Genomic DNA, 26,274 nt, shown 5'->3' on the forward strand with positions numbered 1-26,274 from the left:
CAGTTTACTCTTCATTGTATAATTGTTAAAACAAGTGATTCATCCCCTTCCTGGCCCCTTAGAAAAGCAGGGAAGGTTTCATTTTTCCACCCCTCCTGCCTGCTGCAATGTTAGATCTATTCCCGCTGCTTTAGCGTAGCATATAACTTGGGAATGTTATTACAGCCGTTCAGTTCCAGTGCAGCCTTACAATACTTATAAAATGAATATGTCAGGCTGGCCTGAAATCTGTCCATGTGACAAGGGGACTTTTGTTAGTTACTGGGATGCCTAAGACAAATATTGGCAAAGCTGCACAACCAGTGTTTACCTTTATAGAATGGAACAATGATTTAATTTATGATTTATTTCTCAGTGAATCTGGAAACCCTGCTGCACAAGGTTTCAAAAGTCCATGTATACCAACATACAAAATCAGATCGCACTCACAACAGCAAATGTGCTGAAACCCTTAGGGTATTTAATTGAGATCTCCACACCAGTGGGATCTACAGTGGTAGTAGAGATCTCAATAAAACACCCTGAAGCAAAGGAACTGTAGTAGTTAGGGTGAAAATGGTTAAAAGGAGCCAAAGAGAGATGCAATTTACTTATTTAACGTATTTTAGGCCAACTATTCATTCAGAACCACTGGTTTAATAGCTCAGATACGAGCCTAATAATTCCGAACCATATATCTAAATGTGAAGACACATTTATATACATACAACTAGATTATAGAGCCTTGCACTTTATTTCCTAGTAGGAACCAGAGTAGGTGCCATGTCCCATTTAAATAATGTAACTAGGAATGTGGCAATGATAATGGGTAAAGTAAAAGAACTGTACTGGTTGGGGTGAGAAGGGCTAAAAGAACATGTGTGTCACTGAATGGGGAGGCTTGTAAATCAATAAATTCCATGACAGAGATACAAAGCTACATGTGCATGAGTTTAGTTTGTAGCATGAGTTTAGTTTGTAGGATGTAGGGTACCATCCACTGAATCCGCTTGTGTAGCTGTATATCTCCATGTATTGATCGGTATTGCTGTGGACCAGCTATCATTTGCCTCACTTATTCCGGCATTAGCAACTGGGATGTACATGAAATCCACAACTGGGCTTGACAGCCTTGTGTGCTTTTCTGGATCCAGTACCTTGGATGCTCAGCATTTTATTATAGTAATTTTGTCAGTTTGGATGAAGAAGTCCATGGGCATTAGGGAAATGGATAACTGGGAAACAGAAGCCTGTGCACATCAAATACTTTGGTGCCTGGAGAGCAAAAGTCTATAACATCAGTAAATTTGCCAGCTGGGATGCAGAAGCCCATATGTAGGGGTGAATTTGGTAGATGGGAAGCAGAAGCCCGTATGTAGAGGCAGTGGCGTTAGATGTTACTCGGCCCCACAGCAAAATTTATTATAGGGTCCCAACATACCCAGGAGGTTGTCCTGTTTTACCAATATGTATTGAATTGTATATGAATTACAGCCTCATGGGGCCCTTATACCTCCTGTGCCCCCCTGCAGCCACAGGGTTTGCTTCCTCTGTAGTTATGCTCCTGTGTAGGGTTGAGTTTGGTAGCTGGGAAGCAGAAGCTCATGTGTGAGGGTGAATTTGGTAGCTGGGATGCAGATGCCTGTATGTAGGGGTGAATTTGGTAGCTGGGAAGTAGAAGCCCATGTGTGAGGGTGAATTTGGTAGCTGGGATGCAGAAGCCCATGTGTAAAGGTGAATTTGGTAGCTGGGATGCAGAAACCATTATGTAGGAAGGAATTTGGCAGCTGGAAAGCAGAAGCCTTTATGTAGGGGTGAATTTGGTAGCTGGGAAGTAGAAGCCTATGTGTGAGGGTGAATTTGGTAGCTGGGATGCAGAAACCATTATGTAGGGGTGAATTTGGCAGCTGGGATGCAGAAGCCCATGTGCATGAATACATATGGTATCTGGGTCGGATGCAAGCATACCTCCCCACTATCCAGTTTTTAGAGGGACAGTCCCTCTTTTGACAGCTCAACCTGCAGTCCCTCATTTGTACTGGAAAATCCCGTTTTTCTCTGCACTGAACAGCCAGAAAAAGAAACAAATTTTCTAACTTAATTGACTTTTGGCAGAGAGCCCAGAACAGCCACAACGTTCAGATAAGATACTATGTAACAATTTCGAGATAAGCAAATAAGTAATTGTAACAATATAAGATAACAGGTCCCTTGGGAAATGTTAGACTCGCAGCTTAAAGGGCAATTCACCTGCATTAGCAAAACTGTAATAACTGAAAAAAAAAAAAAACCGAAATATGTTCAAACTTTCATAACCTGACACATTTTGTAAAATGAACATGGTAATCAGGGGGTGTGGCAACAAAAAAGGGCGTGGTCAAAACATAAGTTGCCACTTTTTTGTCCCTCTTTGTATTTGCATAATGTTAGGAGGTATCATGTGCAAGAGGCCGGAGCATGTTCGAATTTGGTAAGTGGGCGCAGAGCTGAACGTGCATCTCATGACCAGGCTGGGCAGCCCCGGTATCACTAATGCACAGACACGTTCCATCACAGAAGGGCGAGCTCATGTGAGGGGGAGAGGGGGGAGACGTTTCCCCTGAACTGGACCATCACTAAGGCACCAGGGGGACAGCTTAGAGCCCCGCCTTCGCTCTCTCCGGTTGGCTTTGCAGCTTTCATCGCTCTCGCACACCCCCTTAGAGCAGCCAATCCAACGTCTTGCCGGTTCCTGCAAAGCCTTAAAGCCCCCTACAGTGACTCACACATGTAACACGTGTATGATTCGCCTGCCTCTCAACAATGCACCTCGTTGTACACTCCCTCCATTACAGCCTGCCATTATATACGGTGCCGTTAATCACACTGTCCTGTCGCGCTGCTGTGAATGGGATGAATGTAATTAGGGATGAACCTGCGCTCATTTAAAGCTGTGCGATCCCCACACTGCCAGTCAATGAACAGATAGCGCGACTGCTAATAAGACAAGGAAGCTGAGATACAGGGCGAGTAGCAGAAGTCGTGTTGCAGATATGACTATAAATTAGCAGGCGGTTTCGTCAGAAACAAGTAACACTCATGTGGCACGTGACATTGAAGAGTTAAAGGACGGGTTGAAGTGACGTCACTGGGGGCTTGGCGGAGGGGCGGGGCATCCCACGCTGAATGGGGCACATTGTACGCTCAGTGACACAAAAAACCGGCACTGCTGAGAGATACGCGCTGCCACAGACAGACAGACTGACTGACTGACACACACACAGGGGCAAGAGACAAGCTAGCCGGCCGGAGAGTTCCAGGAAGAGAAGGTCCCTAGGCTGAAGAGCCATGATAGCCTCCCACTTGTTGGCATATTTCTTCACTGAGCTCAACCATGACCAAGTTCAGAAGGTATAAGTGCACCTGACATGTAATATAATCGTGATATATAATGTCACATGTGTCTCTAGAACGATGTGCATGTATGGACTATGTCTATAATGTCTATATATAACATGTCGCCCTTTAAGTGATGATGGAGAACTGCAGCACTGTGTACTTGATGTACTTGATGTACTTGATGTACTTGATGATAGTGTAGTTCAGCTGGCACATCCCTCCTCACCTTGTGCCCATTTCATTCTGCTGGAAGTCTGAGTGTCTGAGATCCACAATGTATGATTTTGCCAGGCTGCTGTTATATATTAGTACAGTATTCATGGGAATGGGAGGGAAGTGCTGATTTGGGGGGGGGGGGGGGTAGGGAAGTACTGATTTTGGGGGAGAGGTAGGGAAGTACTGATTTTGGGGGAGAGGTTTGGGAAGTACTGATTTTGGGGGAGAGGTAGGGAAGTACTGATTTGGGGTAGAGGTAGGGAAGTACTGATTTTGGAGGGAGAGGTAAGGGAAGTGCTGATTTTGGGGGGAGAGGTAGGGAAGTACTAATTTTGGGGGGAGAGGTAGGGAAGTACTGATTTTGGGGGGAGAGGTAGGGAAGTACTGATTTTGGGGGAGAGGTAGGGAAGTACTGATTTGGGGAGAGGTAGGGTAAGGGAAGTACTGATTTGGGGGAGAGGTAGGGAAGTACTAATTTTGGGGGGAGAGGTAGGGAAGTACTGATTTTGGGGGAGAGGTAGGGAAGTACTTATTTTGGGGGGAGAGGTAGGGAAGTACTGTTTTTGACTGACGTCTTGTGATGTCGATTACCTGCACGTGTCCCTGGGAGAGAGGAGAATGTGATACGGGGTGTGGGGCCATTCTTGATGCCTTATTTAGTGTGATGTCTCCCTGGGGTACTAATAATAAGCACAGTACTAGCAGATGAGTGAGTGGCTCCTTATGGTGCACTGCTGCTCGCCCGAGTAACAAGGTACGGAACCCCAAGCAGCAGCCTGACAAGCGCTTTTTCGAGCGAGAGATATGTGTATAGATTATGACACGGCCACTGAGTATCCGGGACTAGTCACTCATCATCCTGTAAGACGAGTTGTCAGTGCAGCTGACGAGTAGAGACGTAGAAGAGAGGGGTCGGAGAAGGATGATGCTGCTGCTGCTCGCTGGGAGGCTGAAGGTGGGCGGTGGGGAGGATAAAGTGGTCCAATTGTAAACCACCCCTCCTCCCACGCAGTTTCAGCACCCATAGTTTTTTCAAGGTCACGCGCTGTGCATTTAGTCCATCCCGCCACTAAACTGAAGTATCGACTACATAAATCATTTCCCACCCATATACCTGCTTTCCTGGGCTGCTGGACCCAGATCGAATGCTCATTAACCTTTCAAATTTTCCTTTTGCTAGGTGTCAGCACTACGATTCCCAGCATCCTCTAACAGCCCTCGCCTCTCATTGGTTACTGGGAATTGTCCAGGCAACTGGAAGGCCCAAGGCACCACCGCTAGGTGTAAAAGGGCAGAGACTGGGTTTATGAGAAATGTCAGTGGGATGATCAGTGGCATAACTAGATATTACTGGGCCCAACAGCAAATTATTTTTCAGGCCCCCAAAAAATGTCTTATTTACCAATATCTATTGAAATTGTATATGAATTAGGGTCTCATGGGGCCCCTACACTTCTTGTACCCCCCTGCAGCCGCTCACACCTCATTAATCTCTGAAGGCACTAGATAAAATGGCAGCGGCCAATAATGAGGATCTCTGAGAGTTTACATTTTTCATTAGTTGCAGAGGCTCCAACATGGCAACATTCTGGCAAAATGATCAGCAGCAAAACTGTACTACAGATCTAGTCTTATTTAGCAGCAGGGCTTTAGGTGCCACATGGTAGGAGATATTATATACTCTTTTCTGGTGCGGCAAGGAGCATCTGGCACTATAGAAATCAGGTATCCAATATGTACAGCACAACAATTGCTTGTCAGGGGTTACTGGGAATTGTAGTACAGCAGCAACCATTTCCACAGGTCATATTCTTTACTAGTGGCAGCTGATGTATTGCTTGTGACTGTGCACTCCCACCGAGCACAATTATTGATCAGAACGATGTAGAGGCATCCAGAGGCGGAATGTGATCTGCTTAACATCATCAGTACCCAGTATCTTCTAATTAAAGGGAATCTAATATCCTTCCTTTTATAACCTAAATATATTTCCATTTATGTCAGACTTTAACTTCCCCAACCCAAAGAGGAGTGTAACATGTCAGTGTGCATACATTCTGCCATTACACTGTTTGGGAATTCAGGCTTCCATTTGCATCATGCCCCAGGTGGAGGGAGGAGAGAAACATCCATCAGCAGCAGCACACCCCGTCCTCTGTGCCTGCAGAATTCTGCAGTAATGGGTGTAGTCATATTCATTTCCATTCTACTAGGTGCACAATCACTTATCTGTGAAAAAATAGTTCTCTCGGGTCATAACTAGGGTTGCCACCTTTTCTGGAAAAAATTACAGGCCTCCCTATATATTTATATTTTTAAAGGCCAGGCTGGTAAAATACTGGCCAGGTGACAACCCTAGTCCTTACAGTGATATTGTGTGGTAATGAAATCACCTCACAGAGAGCTGGCAGCCATTTTGTGTTCCCAGAGAGTCTCCTCTGGTACTACAGCCTGCCAAATGCTTGTGTTTTACAGGGCTGTAAACGTCATCTTTTCAACACATTGTGGTGCGCACAAAGAATTTGGTGTGAAAACAACATTTTGTATTCATTTTGACCTGAGCTCAAAGTTTTTAAAAACTGCACACACAAGTTTAAAATGTGTGCGCACAAGAATTTATTTGCCCACATAGCCGAGAAGGAATTAGAGAGAATGCCGCTTCCAAAATATGAGGAAGGAGAGGAATGGCAAACAATGCACCCTGGCACTGGTATTCACAAATGTATCCATTAGTAATATGTGGTCCATATCTTACAGAATGCAATGTATAGCTACATTTGGCTCCAGGGTCGGACTGGGGGGCTTTGGGCCCACCGGGGCTATTGCCCCAGGGCCCCGCTCCGGCCCCCGCTGCTGCTCCGGCGTGCTTCATCGGATGCAGTGCGCATGCGCGCGGCGCCGCATTTGTGCGCACGCACGCGGCGCCGCATTTGTGCGCACGCGCAGCAATACCTTTGTGCGCATGCGCAGATCCTCTTTTCTACCGCGACCCCCGACAAAGTGGGGTCGCGCAGCCAAATTAAGTAGCGGATCTGGGCCGGCGGGGCCCACAAGAGCCCGGGGCCCACCGGGTTTTTTCCCGGTGTCCCGCCGGCCCAGTCCGACACTGTTTGGCTCTCAGGGGATGCTGGGAGTTGTAGTTGAAATTTGGGATGCACAGAATCCACAATTTTGGATTTGGCCAAGCCGCTGATCCTTCGCGAAAGATTCGGCAAGGGGAAAACATTTTTTACTTCCTTGTTTTGTGACAAAAAGTCACGCGATTTCTCTCCCCGTCCATAATTTGCATATGCATATTAGGATTTGGATTCAGTTCAGCCGGGCAGAAGGATTTGGCCGAATCTTGCTGAAAGAGGCCGAATCCTGGCTGAATCCCGATCCGAATCCTGGATTTGGTACATCCCTAGTTGAAATGAAAGGATAGTGGATGAGTGAAATGAAAGGGTAGTGGATGTTCACATGCTGCTGAGAGAAATCACAAAGGAGAGAAGCAGAGCACGTGACGTAGTAGTACTCTTCAGGGGGAATTGACTGTATTTGTTTTAGTAGCTGAGTGCAGAGGCAGCCCAGAAATGCATTTGTCGAGTGTGGAGGGAGGAGGCTTAACATACCCATTTCCTTCCTTCTTTGTCCCACATACGTGTTTTGTGTACATTTGCACATTGGCACAGGCAGTCCCATTCCTGTCCTGGGGGTCTGTTGTGCTTTAGAGGGGTACAAACAGGGGTGTCTGCCTATTGCTTTACTGCTAGTGGGGCCTCACACTGGGGTATAAATGTGGGACAGCATGTGTGTGATAAGGCAAGATGGTGTCAGCAAAGGCAGCAATATTACAATTATGTGTAATTATTAGTAGAAAGTTAATTTTACTTCTGGTATATGATACTTATGTATTTTAATATATATGTAAGCGGTGAGAATGGCTTCTGGGGCAGTCCCTTTTTACGTGGAATTTCCTTGGTTTCCACATTCCGAGAAGCAGGCCATTATTAGGCAGAAAGCAGCCCTTCACACCCCCTCACACTTCAGTTTGCATAAAGTGATGCAACCAGATCCGTGGCTGCTCAGTGGAGGAATTCGGACTGATTTACTTGCTCTGCAACATCACAGAAACATGACGGAAATGCCACGCTGCTCAGCCAGACATTGTTCTTATGAAAGCATGTGATGCTTGGAGACTGGAGAGGCAGTGCATATAGACTCATTGTGTAACTTTCTGCTCAGAGCTTTGCCCAAGGAGTGCCACTGTGCAGGGCCATTGTTATGATAAATTTTTGGTTTTCATTTTCCATGACGGATCTGCCACACTGTTTAGCAACATGTCAGTTTTTCAAAGGCTCTCAGGATCAATGCCAAAGTCAAATCAGTATTGGCATACTAAGCTGACAATGTCCACCTTATCCATTTAACACTGACCAGACACATAAAATCATGTGAAACAAATGGGGTCATTTACAATGCCCGATGCTGTGTACACAGACGATGCACCATGCCTAAAGAGGTTGTTCACCTTTAGGGTCAGGCCGCACTGGGCGTTTTGGGGAGATTTGGTCGCCTGGCGACTAATCGCCTCGTTTTTGTGGCGACCGATCTCCCCAAACCCTTCCCTCACTCTGCACCGGCTAAAATGAAAAAACGCCGGCGCTAATCACACGCGGCGATTCATTTTCCGAAGTCGCCCGAAGTTTCCTCGTGAGGCAACTTCGGGCGACTTCGGAAAATGAATTGTTGCGTGTGATTAACGCCGTCGTTTTTTCATTTTAGCTGGCGCAGAGTGAGGGAAGGCATTTGGGGAGATTGGTCGCCGCAAAAATGAGGCGATTAGTCGCCAGGCGACCAAATCTCCCCAAAACGCCCGGTGTGGCCTGACCCTTAAAGGAGAAGGAAACCCCCAGGGCGCTAAACCCCTCCCCCCTCCCCTGTGCTGCCCCCCTCCCTCCTCCCCCCTGGCCTACCTGTCCCCCTGGGCAAATGCCCCTAACTTTTTACTCACCCCTCTGCGCAGGTCCTGTCCACTGAGTACGCAGTCGCCATCTTCTCCCACGCGCGTCTTCTTCCTGCTCTGATCGGCGTTTTCTGGCGCATGCGCAGTAGGAACAGGTACCGGTACGGCTCTACTGCGCATGCGCCGAATGTCACAAAGTGAAATCGGAAAACTTCGTGACATTCGGCGCATGCGCAGTAGAGCCGTACCGGTACCTGTTCCTACTGCGCATGCGCCAGAAAACGCCGATCAGAGCAGGAAGAAGACGCGCGTGGGAGAAGATGGCGACTGCGTACTCCGTGGACAGGACCTGCGCAGAGGGGTGAGTAAAAAGTTAGGGGCATTTGCCCAGGGGGACAGGTAGGCCAGGGGGGAGGAGGGAGGGGGGGCAGCACAGGGGAGGGGGGGAGGGGTTTAGCGCCCTGGGGGTTTCCTTCTCCTTTAAACAAGCTATTAGTATGATATAGAGAGTGATATTTCAAGACGTTTTCATTTTTTATCATTTGTGGTTTATTTGAGTTATTTTACTTTTTAATCAGCAGCTCTCCTGTTTGCAAATTCAGCAATCCAGTTGCTAGGGTCCAAATTAACCTAGCAACCATGCATTGCTATGAATAAGAGACTGGAGTATGAATAGGAGAGGGCCTGAATAGAAAGATGAGTAATAAAAAGTAGCAATAAATATGCATTTGTAGCCTTACAAAACATTTTTTTGATGGGGTCAGTGACCCCCATTTGAAATCCGATAAAAAAAATTTGAAAAGTTGCTTAGAATTATCCATTCTATATAACATACAAAAAGTTAACTTTATGGTTTGTCCCTTAAATCCAAGAGGGACAGGCATCTAGGCACTGCCAATTTGGTCACCCTCTATGGCGGCCTCCTGAAAATCAGATATTTTTCTGGCAGGCTTTAAAATCTAGCCAGGTAAAGGCCACATTGTTGCACTAATGCAGTCCTTGTCTGATCTAGTCTCCTAAGGCCTACAGGCCAACAACTGGATCAGCCTGATTTGGTCCAGCACTAGGGTGTCTGGGCAGCTTACGTCTTGCAGCCTTTGAGGTAGTGATGAACTATAGCTTCCAGCTAGAGTTGCCACCTGGCCCGTATTTTACCGGCCTAGCCGGAAAAAATGATGGTTTATCCCAATGTTAATAGGGAAAAAAGATAAATATATATATTTTTTTCCAGAAAAGGTGGCAACCCTACTTCCAGCCACCCTCTGCTTGACACCAAAAGTTCAGCAGAGAGGTGGTGTTGGGGTTTCTAGTATGATATCTACAGGTTTTGTGCTTAATCAAATGACTCACCACAAATCGGAATAAGGTAAACATATTAAAAGCATATATTCCCTATAATAAGAGGGAATTGAACAAGATTCAGTTCAATTTCTGCCATGACTTTTTTAGTCTTGTCATACTGTAATTGCTCTCGCTATTATCTGGGGATTTAACTGATCTCTCTGAACTGATGATGCCATATCCTAGAGATCCGATCTGGCCTACATGGAACTTGCTAAATGCTAAGATCTAACCAGATGCCATATTATTGCAGGAAACTATTCAGGGCACAGCTCTCTGTCAGGGGTTTGCAATGAAGGTCTGTTATCTGTCTGACTCTAATCCACTCTTTATATGCCTTTCTTAAAAGGTAAAAATGATGACACATGAATAAAAATTTACCAAAAAATTGACCCTGTAGGGTGGAATCTTCATATAAGTTTTTCCTTTTCTCCAGGTTGACAAGTACCTATACCACATGCGCCTGTCAGATGAGACACTTTTGGAAGTGTCCAGCCGATTTGAGAAGCAGATGGAGAAAGGGCTTGGGGAAGAGACCAGTCCCACTGCTTGCGTGAAGATGCTGCCCACTTTTGTACGATCCACTCCAGATGGGACAGGTATGATATGGGGACAGATAGGATATGGGGGCAGGTAGGATATTGGAACAGGTAGGATATGGGGACAGGTAGGATAGGGGGCAGGTAGGATATTGGAACAGGTAGGATATGGGGACAGGTAGGATATGGGGGCAGGTAGGATATGGGGACAGATAGGATATGGGGACAGATAGGATATGGGGACAGATAGTATATGGGGACAGCTGCTGTAGGGAATTTTTAGAAGGCTTCTCAGGATTGGTACCTTCTTGGACATTTTATACACTACTCTTATAGTTAAGTATATAACACAGTTGTGAAAAGATACATTATTCAATGTTTAATATTACAGAGAAAAAGGAAATCATTAAAATAACAACATTTTAATTATTTGCTTACAATGGACTGGTTAGGGATCCCATAGCTGTACTGGAACAGATATAGACGGTGTGCCAGGTGGGTCATGCACATGCGCAACAAACTAACTTTGACTATATGATGATATGCTATGCCCTAACTGAATTGATTTAGGCAATTAAATTCAGCAAATGCTGCATGACAGGAGTGCCCATACTTTACTAATGCGGGGTCTACTTTTAGTGATGATGTCTCATTATGATCCATAGACATAAAATTATTGTTAACATTCTGTTCCATGGAAAATATTACTTAAATATGGATTTTTGAGAAAATTAATATTGCTATATATAACAACCAATTATTTATTTTGTAGCCGTAACATAATAAATATCTGAATGAAAACCATGAAATAGGAGGGTGATTTAGAAAAGCTGTTTGTTGACAGTGTCTTGAGATATACTGATAACCAGCTAAAGGTCTACTGGTAGATCCCGAACTACCTTTTGGACACCCCTGCTGTATAATGCAATGATATAGGCTTATCCCATGTCTGCAGCATCCAGTGCGTTACTGCAGGTAGGATATCAGCATGCTGGGTGGAGTTGATATTTTAATCTAGTTCCTTGTTTGCTGAATGATGCCCCAGTTAATGTTTGGTTGTTAAGATACAGATCGAATTAGGGCTGCCTGAGTAACTAGAATGACTAACAAAAGATAATAATGGAGTAGATTTACCCAGTCTGGCACCCTGGTAGCTTGTTCAGTTAAACAAGAAGACAACTGCCTTCGGACATTTGTTTCCCACTTTCAGTGGAAAGCCACTCGGCCCACCAGGGAGCAGTGAAGAAATGCCTTTTGGATCCCTATGGAAAAAAGATTGGTGTTAATTCTCTGCCACATTTGGTGTTGTATGCACGTTGAAGTAAATTAAAATCACAGTTCTATCCACCACCTACGGGCCTTTTGTTTGTCAAACCTGTCTTGCAGGTATCTGCACCCTGCATCTCATTGCTAATTGTCAGTCACACTATTTCTTAAAGAACCAGTAACACCAAAAAATTTAAGTTTTTTAAAGTAATGAAAATAATGTAATGTTGCCCTGCACTGGTAAAACTGATGTGTTTGCTTCAGAAACACTACTATAGTTCAAATAAACAAGCTGCTGAGTAGCAATGGCGGAAATTGAAAAAAGGCTATATGGCACAGGATAAGTAGTGGATAAAGAGAACATTATGTTCTACAGAGCTTATCTGCTATCTGTTGTGTAACCTGAGCCTTTCTACTTTGAATGGCTGCCCCCATTGCTCCACAGCAGCTTATTTATATAAATAATAGTAGTGTTTCTGAAGCACACACACCAGTTTTACCAGTGCAGGGCTACACTGCATTATATTTTTATTACTTTAAAACAATTTCATTTGTTGATGTTACTGGTCCTTTAATATGAATACAGCTGCTTCTTAACCCCAACTGTTTATATAAAGGAAGTGACAAGTAAGCCTTATTGACACATACTGGAGTTGAGAAACACTGATTAAACAATCGAGGCTGTTGTTATTCACTATTCACCTGGCATTTCCACTCTTGTCATAATGATTTGGTGTCAGTATACCCTGCGAGTGCCTAAATATATACCAGATCAAACACAATGGTTTCTATGTACACATTTGCCTGTACACAAACCCTGTAGGCATAATCCTGTACACAAACAGACCAACTCAAGATTTCTGTTGCCCAACCAGATTTTTCATTAGTCAGTGCCTTATATTTCCTGGGCTCCTTCACAGTCACTAAGTCTGGCTAATGGGAATGATACTTGGCTGATGCCCTCTAAGATCTGGGCACAAGCACGGCCAGACTCATTTGGGTGGTAAACATGGGCTTAGATTCATAGGGGCAAATTCAATAAAGGGTGAATTTTCACCAACAAACGATCCGCCACACTTCAAGCCACTTCGCCAGGCACTAATTCACTAAAATGTGAAGTTGCGTGTATGCAGCCGAACGTTGGCGAAGTTTTGCTAGCATTCCTTAGTGATCTTTCGCTAGTGGTCAATTCTGCCGAGTGAAACTAAGTTATTACTCTTATGCTTAGGACAATTTGAATAGGACGGGTACATAGAGGTCGTATGGAGGTTTTTATTAGAGATGTTGGTGCAAATGCTTGAATTGGCCACTTATTATTACAAATGTCCAAGGAAAGAAATAATAAAAGAGATCCTCTAATGCCCTAGATATGAGCCCACCCATAAACAAATGTGGCATGACCCTCAAATGGTTGGGAAAAAAATGTAAACACAAAAATCTTTAATAGTTAGGACTTTTAAAGACAATCCCGCTTTAAAAAATGCATACAGGATATGATGTCACTGACATAAGATTGAGGAGGATGTAGCTTCATCTTAGTTCCCCAAGTCTAAGGTGTTGAAGGAAACTGCCTGGTGAAAGGGGTAACGTTCTGTAAAATTCACACTTTAGTGAATTTGTGGAATAACGATTGTTCACTTGAGCTAAAATTCACCTGGTGATAGGGCGTGAAAACGACACTAGCGGCAGTCTCTTTCGCTAGCGAATTGTCGTCTATGCCTGTTAGTAAATTGGCAATGTCCCTGCAGATTTCTGTTGAATTTTCTCTAGCCTGCGGCCAGTAAATCTGCCCCATAGAGTCCTGCCCATGGTGCCACTTTGTTTAGATGGCAGAGTATTGCAGGACAGGGAGAGTTAAATGAGCGCTGGCTGCATTTGATTTGAATGGCCGCTTCACTGTATCAGAACAATGGTCCCGGGCAAAGTGATCCAAGCATAGCACATTCCCTGGCTAGAATATAATGGTGCCAGAAAGGTCACATCAGGCCAGGAACATGATGCCTGCTCAGATGCCTGCTCAGATAAATCTGTGTCTGCTACTGAAACCCATTATGTAACGACCACAAAGAACCACGTGCCCACCCTGTCTACCCTTTATGTGCCGGGCCAAAATTCAACAGCTTCCTAGGCATTATTTAAAAGACATTTTGACTGTGAGTAACAAAAGGAAGGCGATTAAGGACTTACAATCTTATGTAACATCCTTCTGTTTCGATGGTATACTGGTATCCTCCCTTGATTATGAAAACAAGCTGGCTTTTTTTGCAGCCTGCTTACAAAAACAGATTGTGTGCATGAGGCTTAAATGTCCGCATTTAAAGGAGCAGTGCCACTAACAGTAAGTATTGATCTGTAAATCTGTCGATCAAGATGACTAGACAGAGCTGCAATTAAGGGGGATCAAGAAAGACAACTCTGTGCTCCCTTCTTTGTAAGTCTACAGTGCAGAAGTTTTATGTAGCGTAAAACTCTAGAATCTCCACGTTCCCCAAACATCTCTATTCTGAGTAGGATCTCCATCTGTGTCATATCGTGTATAATAAGGCAAGACGTGTCAGTTGCTTTAGTTACTCCAAACAGAATTCAGCTGAGATACAGGGGTTATAGTTCAGTAACAACTGGAGAGGTGCATGGATTCTAAATATTGGGGTATACAGGGTATACAGCCCAAGGTCTAACTCAAGAACAACTCTGTCCCTAGAATGAATGTTTTCCTTTATCTCGCTTCCAGAAAATGGAGACTTTTTGGCCCTGGATCTTGGAGGGACAAATTTCCGTGTGCTGCGAGTAAAAGTGACTGATAATGGAATGAAGAAAGTGGAGATGGAGAACCAGATATATGCTATCCCAGCAGATCTCATGCGAGGCAGCGGGGAACAGGTGAGAGCATGGCAGGAAGATATGTACATATACTTACATATGCAGAGAGTGGGAACTAGAGGGGTAAGAGAAAGCTTTAACAGTTATGAGGGCTAGAATGCATCATGAGAATGAACAATAAAGAGAAAGCTAGATGTATGACTTCCACACTGTATTTTTCCATCATATGTGTCTACTTCCTCATGTCTATCTCCTGATACAGCCTGCCTATTTCATATTGTTTCCCTTTGATATAACTGTCCCCTAATATGTCTCTCCTGATCTGTCTCCCACGTTTTTTTTACTTTTTGTCCTTCCACATTTTCAGCTCTCTCAAAATCTACCTCTCTTTTCCTAAATGTTTCATTTCCTCTACAATTCTTGACACTCTTTTTTCTTCTTTTCTCTCATTGTATGCAAACCCCATTGTCTTTCTCCTCCTGCTTAATCTGCTCCTTGTGCCTTTTTCAATTCATGTTGCGGTAATATATTGAAAACCTTTTTAATGCAAAAAGTTATTGAGAAAGCAGTCTCATGAACTCTGTACACTCATGTACTATACACCGGGGAAGAGAGAGTGCAAAATTGGTCAGTGATTCCTAGCACACAGTGAAGTCTGTGTGTCCAGTTGTGGCCCAAAGTACCAGTAAATGAAACAGCAAAAAGTAACAAAGAAGCCACTGATGCACAACTTAGAGCGGAGCTTGTGCTGACCAGATATTTCCCTTACATACCTCCAGACATTGCTTCATAGGTTATATAGTCACAAGTTGACTATATAACATATATATATATATGTAACTCTGTAACCCTGCAACATCTGAAATAAGGAAAGAACTAAGTGTCTCCTTGAGAATTTGCCGATAGCACCTGGACTCAGTATCAATTTTCTTTTAATCCAACTGCCTGACTAAAATACCAGTCCCAGTTCAGACCTTGCTGTATTTGCTGCATATCTTATTCAGTTCACTGCTTTACTCTGATATGTTTTATCAAGAGACTTGTAAAGGAAACCATAAAAAGCTTTGTACTGAGAATTCTGGCCAAGCCATTGAGGGTTTTTTTTTCTATAATTGTCAGGCAGTCTGACTTTTGTCAGCCAATCTTATGGAAAAGGGGAACGTTTGAAAGCCAAGTTATGTACCTGTTGAGAGGAGAAGTCAGTGGGCAGGGCACCCTAGTAGTCCTCATACACATATGCACAGGGGATGGGTTAGAATGGTATCACAGACTGGCCTAGACCTTCAGTGCCCCTCACTACTGCTCCAAGCTCTCTTTTTTGCAAGTCAAACCCCAGTATAAGAACCACTGCTGTATTGCCTTAATGCTTTTTTTTGAGACCTACCTTGCACTGCTGGTTCAGTAAGAGGTTAGGTTATAAGAAGTGATCCATCCATATGATACTAACTGATCCACCAAGGCGATAGACTAATTTACCAATGTTCCTATTATGCAGCTTACAGTTTTACCTGTGCTTCTGTAAAAAAGAAAGAAACAAAATTGTTGGTGGGACATAAAAACCTATAACATATTTGTTAATGACGATCGATGTACAGATGATATTGTTCTCTGGCTGGTGTGTAACCACTTGTATGACTGCAACCTCCTACTTGTATTCTATTCTATCACGTTATGACATTTTTTCCCCATTGCAGCTTTTTGACCACATTGTAGAATGCCTGGCCAGCTTCATGGAGAAGTTGAACATCAAGGACCAGAAACTGCCTTTGGGATTCACTTTTTCCTTCCCCTGTCACCAGACCAAACTGGATGAGGTAAGTGGCTCGAAAACGTAATAATTCCTTATGAATTTGACCATTGCAATCAATACTTAGTAGGAGTGTAAATAGGTATGCCCCTGAAATGTGCACCAAGCTAAATTTAGAAATTATTATTTGATTAGATGAAAAACATTCTGCATAATAGTACACCTTCAATATGGCCCTTTTCAACTCTCATCATAAAAAACACATATTGCCCAAATGTTAGCACCTATAACTCCTACTGTGCAAGACAAATTTGGTGTTTTTGAGGCATTGATCAGTAGCTGTTAATATATAATAATATGCAGGACTGGCACTAGGGGTAAGCAGTAGAGGCACCTGCCTAGAGTGAAATTAGTTTGAGAAGAGTGGTTCAATTTCAGAAACTGTTGTCTCGACTAGAATCTCTTTCTTCCTTCTGTAGAGTATCCTAGTGAACTGGACAAAAGGATTTAAAGCCTGTGGAGTTGAAGGAAAAGATGTGGTCACCCTTTTAAGGAAGGCAATCAAGAAAAGAGGAGTAAGTGAACTCTTACATAAGATCTGTTCTCCATAGCCAAAGAAAGAACAGCATAGGTTGAGATCTGTAATTCCTAGCTGAGAAACTTATTTTTATACATAATATAATTTTATCATTAGTATTTCTATCATGATATCAGCTCCTAAATATATTTAGTGTACATGTACATGCTCCTGTTTAGTCTGTTATTGTAGTAGTTGTGTAATTTTACAACAGTCTTGGACATCTGGGGCTATAAGAATATTGTTGTACTTCAATTTCCTCAATCTCAGCTGGGAGCTGGGAGTTGTTATTGAGCAATATCTGGAGTGCCACTTGTTCTGTGCCATGGTTTGTCGAGTGCACAAGGCGTTGCCTAGACATTGCCATTAATCTTATCACTTGCCTGCACTTGTGAGAATTTGAATTACCGGAATGTAATCCTACAGTCTAAATTCCGACAGCCGAGTAACACCACACAAAAGCTGGACCTACACATTCAGATTTTTGTTGTCATACGAATAAAATCTGTTTCGTACGATTATATCTCCATATGTATGGCCAGCTTTACAAAGAAGGGTGAATGTTGAGAAATGACAAGGTCCATTCTCCAAAGTCAAAGAAATAACAACGTAGCCTGGGATCCTTCATTTCTAGCTAAGAAATGTACATTGATGAAAAAATATCACTTTATCATTAGTTTAGTATTTGACAGTAAACATTTATTGTTTTCTGTTTTAGGATTTTGACATTGATATTGTAGCGGTGGTGAATGATACTGTAGGAACCATGATGACTTGTGGATATGATGACCACAACTGTGAGATTGGAATCATTGTCGGTAAGAATACAATACAGGTTGAAATGCATTCCACAGTTATTCTTATAGGATCTGATGAATTAAGGCCAGCAGATACAGTAGTATTAGCAGCAGATGGATGCCCTACTCTTTGCAGTCATTAAAGAGATGCCAACAGTTTTGTTATCACTTCTTCTTCATAGGTACAGGAACCAATGCATGTTACATGGAAGAAATGCGCCACATCGATCTAGTGGAGGGGGACGAGGGACGGATGTGCATTAACATGGAGTGGGGAGCTTTTGGGGATGATGGCTCCTTGGAAGACATCAGGACACAGTTTGATAGGGAAATCGACATGGGATCTTTAAACCCAGGGAAACAACTGTAAGTATTAAAGAGTCAGTTAATATTAAAATGCTTCTGAAAGTGTGGGAATTTACAGAAGGTATGGGTATCTAGGGCTTTTGGGTTTTTGTTGTACTACAATTCCCACCTGGGGAATTGCCATTGAGTACGTGGAGTGCAGCATGTTCCATGATTTGCTTTTACAGGATCAAGTGCACAAGACGTTTTCTATGAAACAGTTTCCTTACCACTTGCCATCGCTTGCCAACACTTTTCAGAATTACAGCAGCTCAGTAAATATGCAGTTTAAGTTCCAACAGAATAGGGTGAATGTTGAGAAATGTTTGGCTGGGATACAGTAATGGAGGCTGCCCAGCTTGCTTTTGTGTCTTTTAACAGTGGCTAAATGGATGTTAGAATGGAATGTCTTTGGGAAAGGCATAATAGTCCTTTAGAGACCAGTGTGGATGACAGCACATACATCTTGATTGTGCCAAGTGTTATTTGGTTTAATATATCATCAGTCTAGCATGTGAGTGTATTGAATACTGTAGTTCTGTTATGTTACAAAAGGGCAAATATTAGAGTTCAATATGTCAGTGGTCACCTATATTTATGAAGATTCACCTATAAACCCAAGGAATGCACTGAATCCCAAATTTCGTTTAGAAGTAGGCTGGCCTTTTACTTCAGGATTCAGCTCCCTCATCCTAATTTCCCCTTATTTATATATGGGGATTCGGTTCGGTTTGGCCAAATCTTCCATGGAAGATTCAGCATTTGGTTGAATCAGGAAAAAGCACATTATGTGCATCCAAAGTTCACACATACCTCTTCATCTCAAAATGCAATGGTCTTGTTGGCAAATGCTTTCATGGGAGTATTGATTACATTTTAGCTTCAAAGCATTGTTTGACAGTTAGAACATGATTTTAGGCTACAGTAACTGGAATACCATACAGTGTCCTCTCTGACCAACAACTCAACTGTAATCCTAGGTTTGAGAAGATGATCAGTGGAATGTATATGGGGGAGCTAGTGAGGCTTATCCTTGTGAAAATGGCCAAAGAAGACCTGCTGTTTGAAGGCAGAATCACGGCTGATCTCCTGACCCGTGGCCATTTTGAAACTCGCTTTGTTTCGGAAATTGAGAAGTAAGTTAAGGTCCTTGTCATATATGAATTGCCTCACTACACTTTCCAGAGAAAGACTGGCTAAATTGCACAACACCAAAAGCATCTGCTTTCTGTAAAATGAGTTTGCAGAACAGAAAATTATAGCAATTATCAAATTCTAGTGAAAAATTTTGAAACTGAAAGTTTTCCTTTGGATGCTGCTTTATGGAACCCCACCCTTTTATGGGAATTAGCAGATACACATGGTTACACTCTATGAACTTTACTCTAAAGTCTAATATTGCTAGTGCAGGTCTTTTGATAACATTCTGTAATAGTGCATGCATTATTATATTTTATTTGTCTTCTTAGGGACAAGGAAGGGATCAAAATAGCACATGAGATCCTGACCAAACTTGGCTTGGAGCCATCACACGAGGACTCTGTGGCTACACACCGCATATGTCAGATTGTGTCAACCCGTTCTGCCAGTCTGTGTGCAGCCACACTTGGTGCCATACTACGGAGAATCCAGGAAAACAAAGGTGCTGAGAGGCTGAAATCCACAGTGGGAGTTGATGGATCTGTCTACAAAAACCATCCCCAGTAAGTGAAAACAGTAACTGGGCAAATCACATGAATGAATTTAGCATCTAATGTTCTGAAGTTTCACCTTTGCCAAAGACAAAGTGATAGAAAAGTAAATCAGTTCATCAACTCTCTTTTCAGCTTTGCCAGACGTCTTCAAAAGACTGTCCGCCGCCTGGTGCCAGAATGCGATGTTCGTTTCATTCGTTCAGAGGATGGAAGTGGGAAAGGAGCAGCTATGGTGACGGCTGTGGCCTACAGACTGGCTGACCAACAGCATGAACGGGAGAAGACCCTGGAGGCCTTTAATCTTAACATGGAGCAGCTCCTGGAAGTCAAGAAGATCATGAGGCAAGAGATGGACAGAGGTCTGAAAAAGGAAAGTCATGAAGAGGCAACAGTCAAGATGTTACCCACATTCGTGCGTTCAACCCCTGATGGCACAGGTGAGGAGACCAGAGCTGTTTTTAGATGAGCAAAGGGATGATTTGTGGGGATCTATTTGTATAAAGTGGGAATGCCCAATGTTGGACCATTCAGTGCTTGGTGAAGGATGATACATAAGGTATATCACCCTGTGTTTCTGTGAATTACAGTTTAATATTGTCTTAATGCTGGATTGGGCACCCTAGACTAATCTGAATGTATTATGGGAAGATAACTTGGTACCATTGGATTTATGACAGCACTTACGTTCTGTTTCAGAGAAGGGAGATTTCCTAGCACTGGACCTCGGAGGCACCAATTTCCGCGTACTGCTTGTTCGAGTTCGCAATGGGAGACGAGGAGTGGAAATGCACAATAAAATCTACACAATTCCCCAGGACGCGATGGTGGGAACAGGAGAAGAGGTGAGATGAGCACCACAAAACATTTTTCTATTTGTTTTACGAGAGACACTTCCAGACTGATAACCCGGGCTTAGGGTCTCCATATTTTATGAAGGTAACTTCCAGCCCTCCTATGTGAAAGTGGCATCAAGCATCATTTTTATCCTCCAAGCCAGTAAAATACCAGCCAGGTGGCAGCCTTAGTTTCACCAACCAGAGTAATTTGCTTGAGCGGAAGGCAGTGATCACACAGTGAGGGTCATTTACCAACACTGGGCAAATTTGCCCATCGGCAGTAACCCATGGCAACCAATCAAATTGATGTAGTCATTGTTCTACTTGCAGCTGGCTTTAAAAAGCTATTCACTGATTGGTTACTATGGGTAATTGCCCATGGGCAAATTTGCCCAGTGTTGATAAATGAGCCCCAATGTCCTTACAGAATTCTGGTGGAACTGTGCAACCTTCTGTTAAGGAAGAAATTGTAGAATAAGCAAAATATATTTTACTATGTTTTTTTTTTCTTATACTAGACTCTTCCATTTATACATTAGACTGTAACAACCCATTATTTCCCTGCAGCTCTTTGACCACATTGTTCATTGTATTGCGGATTTTCTGGAGTACATGGGCATGAAAGGAGTCTCCCTGCCTCTTGGATTCACCTTTTCTTTTCCTTGCCACCAGAACAGTCTGAATGAGGTAATTGTATAATGCGTTATAATGTCTGTGGCAACAGATTTCTGTTGGTTGAAGAGTGAGCGTGATGACATTTACTAACATTGATTATGGAAGGTCAACCAGCACACTCTTGTGGCAGAGACTATATAGTGCTCTTGTCAGATTCTAGTGCAGACAGATGACAGCAGCTGTTGCTCTGCTGCCAAAGATTATAATGAAAAAAAAATTTGCATTGCACTTCTATAATTTATTAGCAGAGCACTAGATATTCTGGTGTCCATGTTTTTGGCACTTATCATGTAGAAAGGACATGAGTACAGGAATGGGACCTATTATCCAAAATGCTCTGAACCTGGGGTATTCCGTAATTTGGATATTCATACCTTAAGTCTACTAGAAAAACATGTAAACATTATTAAACCCAATAGGCTGGTTTTGCATCCAATAAGGATGAATTATATCTTAGTTTGGATCAAGTACAAGGTACTGTTTTATTATTACAGAGAAAAAGGGAATCATTTTTAAAACTTTGGATTATTTGGATAAAATGGAGTCTATGGCCTTTCTGTAATTCTGAGCTTTTTGAATAACGGTTTTTCAGATAAGGGATCCCATGATAATAAACTGGGAAACCAGAGTTGAATATGGTAGTTGTGTGCACAAACACAGCCCACTAGCAATGATTTCTCACAGCAGCCCAAGGTTAGCATCATAATAATGCAATACTGTTTAACCCCATGTAGAGAAACAGATGCAAACTGAGAAATAAAAAAAGCCTTAACCTGCGTTAGCACACATCCACTTACTGGACTCCTTCTCTCTTTCATTCTATTCAGGGAATTCTACTCAAGTGGACAAAAGGCTTTAAGGCTACTGGATGTGAAGGAGAGGATGTTGTACATCTGCTGAAGGAAGCCATCCATAGGCACGAGGTGAATATCACAGCCCTGCATTCGTGTTTTTTAACAGTAAAGTTGTTATAAGGTCTATATGAACCCAGTGTTAGTAAAGGTAAAGGCACCTGTCTGTGGCTTTCCTTTGTCTCTTGAGCTTACATCTGTACATGGGCAGTGAGAATTCCATGGAGCCAAGGGGGAGCTCATACTGGCAGACAGACACAGAGGGCAGATTAAGAGGGGTTTACTATTTTCCTGAGGACTTTCCTTGTCTTTAAATGTTCACTGTTAGGTCATGTAAATGAAAATAACTTAAGAAAGAGAATGGATCACACACATATACACATGTCTTATGTGACGTATTTATCTTTGGCAGGAGTTTGATCTGGATGTAGTGGCTGTTGTGAATGACACAGTGGGCACCATGATGACCTGTGGCTATGAGGACCCTCACTGTGAGATGGGGCTCATTGTAGGTAAGAGATAACACATCACTGGGAAATGTAAACTATATACACTAAAACGCAGATGCTTCAAAGCATTTCTGAATGACAACATCCCATCCAACTCACAATGCCATAAATGCCTCAGCTTATTTACCGCCGGGCTCTGTTATTTGCAGAAAAGGTGTTCATGTGTCTTTGCTCTTAATATACAGGTACTGGCAGCAATGCCTGCTACATGGAGGAGATGAGAAATGTGGAGCTGGTGGATGGGGAGGAGGGCAGAATGTGCATTAATATGGAGTGGGGAGCCTTTGGGGACAATGACTGCCTGGAGGCAGTTCGCACAGATTTCGACAGAGCTGTGGATGAACTCTCCCTCAACCCCGGAAAGCAGAGGTATGGAGAAGAAATGTGACTTCAATGTAAAAAAACTCTCTAAGCAAATTTATCAAGGGTCGAATTGAAAATTCAAATTTTTTTTATGGTCAAAACTGTCAAATTCGACTAGGGAGTTATCCAAATTTGATTCGAGTTTTTTTAAAAAAGATTTCATTCGATTTTAGAGATTTAAATACTCTGGGATTAATTTGGAGATGTTTGCAGCCTTTTTTTTCTGAGAAAAACCTCCAATCAAGTTTGATCAAATTTGAATCGAATTCTATTAGAATTTTTGGGTCGTTTAAATTCGTCCGAGTATAAAAAATTAGATTTTATCGATAGATTTCGACTAGTCAAATTTTTGAATTCATGGGAGTTTTAAAAAACTCAATTGAATTCAAAATGTGACCCTTGATAAATGTGCCTCAAAATGCAAACTGATCTGTCAAGAAGCCATTCTAAGTTCCCTTTCTTGGATGAACTCCATACATTAATATAATCTTCTGGCTACAGGTATGAGAAGATGATCAGCGGCATGTACTTGGGAGAGATCGTCAGAAACATCTTGATTGATTTCACCAAAAGGGGGCTTCTTTTCCGAGGGAAGATTTCAGAAAGGCTCAAGACCAGGGGCATCTTTGAAACCAAGTTCTTATCGCAAATAGAGAGGTAAGAAATCCAAAGCAGCACTTATTCAACTGGAGTAGGAGAATATCTAGATGCCCTTAGGTTTAGCTTGTAGAATGCTGCTGGTGACCAACTAACTCTAGTTTCTTTCTCACAGTGATCGATTGGCTTTGCTGCAGGTCCGCTCCATCCTACAGCACCTTGGCTTAAACAGCACCTGCGATGACAGTATCATTGTAAAAGAAGTATGCGCGGTGGTGGCACGGAGAGCTGCTCAGCTGTGTGGAGCTGGAGTTGCAGCAGTGGTGGATAAGATCAGAGAGAATCGAGGCCTGGAGAATCTAAAGGTCACAGTAGGAGTGGATGGGACTCTCTACAAACTTCACCCACAGTAAGATACGAGAGGGACACAATTTGGGGCTCATTTATAAACACTGGGCCAATTTGCATCTGAGCAGTAACCCATAGCAAACATTCTGATGATTGCTTTCAGTGTTCACCCTGCAACTGACTGAAATAAAGCCAATCACTGATTGGTTGTTATCGGTTACTGCCCACGTGCATTTGTTTATAAATGAGAACAAAAAAAATGGGTGCCAAAAGCCAGTGTGGACACGACAAAATTAAATGGGATTTCAATAATATATGCAAACAAAAAATAGTATAGGAAGGATATACTCACAGTCCACCCCATTCCACGGAGTCCCTCCAAAAAATCAATCAAGAGTAATTAAAAGTACAAAAGCATTTTTTAGGACATATTGAATGGAGACCTAACGCATTTCGGGCACTTACTGATAGGCTAATGGGCACACCCCTGTACATGTCATATATAGGGGACCAATCAAGGCATGTACAGGGGTGTGCCCATTAGCCTATCAGTAAGTGCCCGAAACGCGTTAGGTCTCCATTCAATATGTCCTAATAAATGCTTTTGTCGTTTTAATTGCCCTTGATTGATTTTTTGGAGGGACTCACAACTATTGTTGTTTTTTCATTTATAAATGAGCCTCAGTACTATACAGCAGCAATGCAGCTCATATATTTTAAGGCAGATAAGAACCATGTTCCTATATATTATTACTATTCTTCATTTCTATAGCGTTGACCTGATTTTGCCAAAAGATAAGTTATTATTAATGGGACAGTCAATGCAGTTATTTACACCTGGATAAGCAAGTATATTATGTTGATATTATTCTGTACAAAAAATATTCATTTTACATATTTGCATACCTTTTCCAGGCAATTCAATTGTACTTTTCTTTTTGTTAAACCCAATTTGCAGCTTTTCTTCCATCATGCACCAGACCGTGAAAGATGTATCCCCGAAATGCCAAGTGACATTTTTACAGTCAGAAGATGGCAGTGGGAAGGGAGCTGCTCTGATCACTGCTGTGGCGTGCAGAATCCGCGAAGCAGGCGAACGCTAGGATGGAGCAGGAGACAGTTGTGCTCATTCCCACACATAGACTTTCTGCAGCCTCCATCCTTCATCTTCCTTAGCATCATGTGGTCCCCAAATCTCAACGACTGATACACCTTCCTGGGAAATGTACAAAAAAGGGGCTGCCAATGAGCTTCCATGCATTCATCTGACTTTTTTTATTTAGGTGATAACAGCAATATGCAGAGGAAATTCCAGTTAGCTGCATTAATACAGATTTCTAGTTGTACATTTGGCGATGGTAGATGCCCAGTGGGGTCACATAGCACAAAAGCTTTTCCAATATGGCTGAATAGCAGTGGGCTGCAATAGAGAGCCAAAGAGAGATGGGACACCCAGTTGGTAAGATTTCCCCTTTGGTGGAAACCGTTCATTTAGAAACTCTTTGCAGTCCATTCACTGTAGAATAAGTCGCCATTTGTAAAAGCGATAAATAACCATGAATTTGCCATTTGCTGCTGCTGCTACGTGGAAAGACCACACTTGATTAAAAGAAACTAAATATGTGAATGGAGAAAAGTCTATGGCACGAGTAGAACCTGCTGTTCGATTCTAATAAGGAGTGTTTTATGTGTACCATGAAAGCACCTATATTTATAGAAAAAGGAACAGTTTATTTATTTTTTTCTACAGCAGTTAATAATTATTGATATGTTATGACTGATATGTATTTTTCTACCTTGCAGGCACGTGTATAGAGAGGCCTGAAAGATGCCTTAGAGATTTAAATACCATTGTACTCATTGTTATGCACACCTAGCCTGTTGTTTTTCAACTACATTTCCTAGAATACGTTACAGGGGATTCCGGGAGTTGCAGTTGAAATACCATAGACACATTTCCTAGCTCTATTTTTCTAGGAATTTTTACAAAGATTCTCTTTGGGCATTTGTTTTAAAGAAATACCTGTGCTTCCAAACTGTAACTCTTTCCGGATACAAACAGACTTGAATGTATTCAATGTTAATGGAGTGAGAGATGTGTGTGTGGTTCTACATTGTGCAACCCTTAAAGCCTTTATCCAAACTCCCAACACAGGACACATATGGGGCAAATTCACGAAGATTCGTAGTTGCGCCAGGCGTAACTTCGCCAGGCGTAGTTTCGCCAGCGCTCCGCAAATTCACTAAAATCCGAAGTTGCGCTCAGGGGTAGCGTAAGGTTGCGAAGTTGCGCTAGCGTTGATTCACTAAGCGAAGCGAAGTTACGCTAGCGATGGTTAATTTGCATACGGCGCCAAATTCAAATTTCAATGGAGGAATACGTAGAATCACTACAAATGCCTGGGAAAACGTCAAAACATCATATAAAAAATTTTTTTTGCCCTACACATG

The 26,274-nt window shown here is 42.6% G+C and overlaps 1 protein-coding gene across 1 annotated transcript; it reads left to right on the forward strand.

The window, feature by feature from the left end:
- The first annotated feature begins 2,556 nt into the window (after positions 1 to 2,556).
- hkdc1.S (hexokinase domain containing 1 S homeolog) lies at positions 2,557 to 26,274 on the forward strand. Its single transcript, XM_018255191.2, has 18 exons — positions 2,557 to 3,369; positions 10,296 to 10,458; positions 14,396 to 14,544; positions 16,179 to 16,298; positions 16,711 to 16,806; positions 17,527 to 17,626; positions 17,788 to 17,971; positions 18,931 to 19,086; positions 19,420 to 19,653; positions 19,777 to 20,081; positions 20,341 to 20,486; positions 21,048 to 21,167; positions 21,983 to 22,078; positions 22,419 to 22,518; positions 22,701 to 22,884; positions 23,380 to 23,535; positions 23,651 to 23,884; positions 24,782 to 26,274. Exons 1-18 carry the CDS (start codon positions 3,307 to 3,309, stop codon positions 24,924 to 24,926), a joined length of 2,751 nt encoding a protein of 916 aa, XP_018110680.1. The 5' UTR covers positions 2,557 to 3,306; the 3' UTR covers positions 24,927 to 26,274.

The sequence above is a fragment of the Xenopus laevis genome, chromosome 3S, assembly GCF_017654675.1.
Source record: "Xenopus laevis strain J_2021 chromosome 3S, Xenopus_laevis_v10.1, whole genome shotgun sequence".
Classification (NCBI taxonomy): domain Eukaryota; kingdom Metazoa; phylum Chordata; class Amphibia; order Anura; family Pipidae; genus Xenopus; species Xenopus laevis.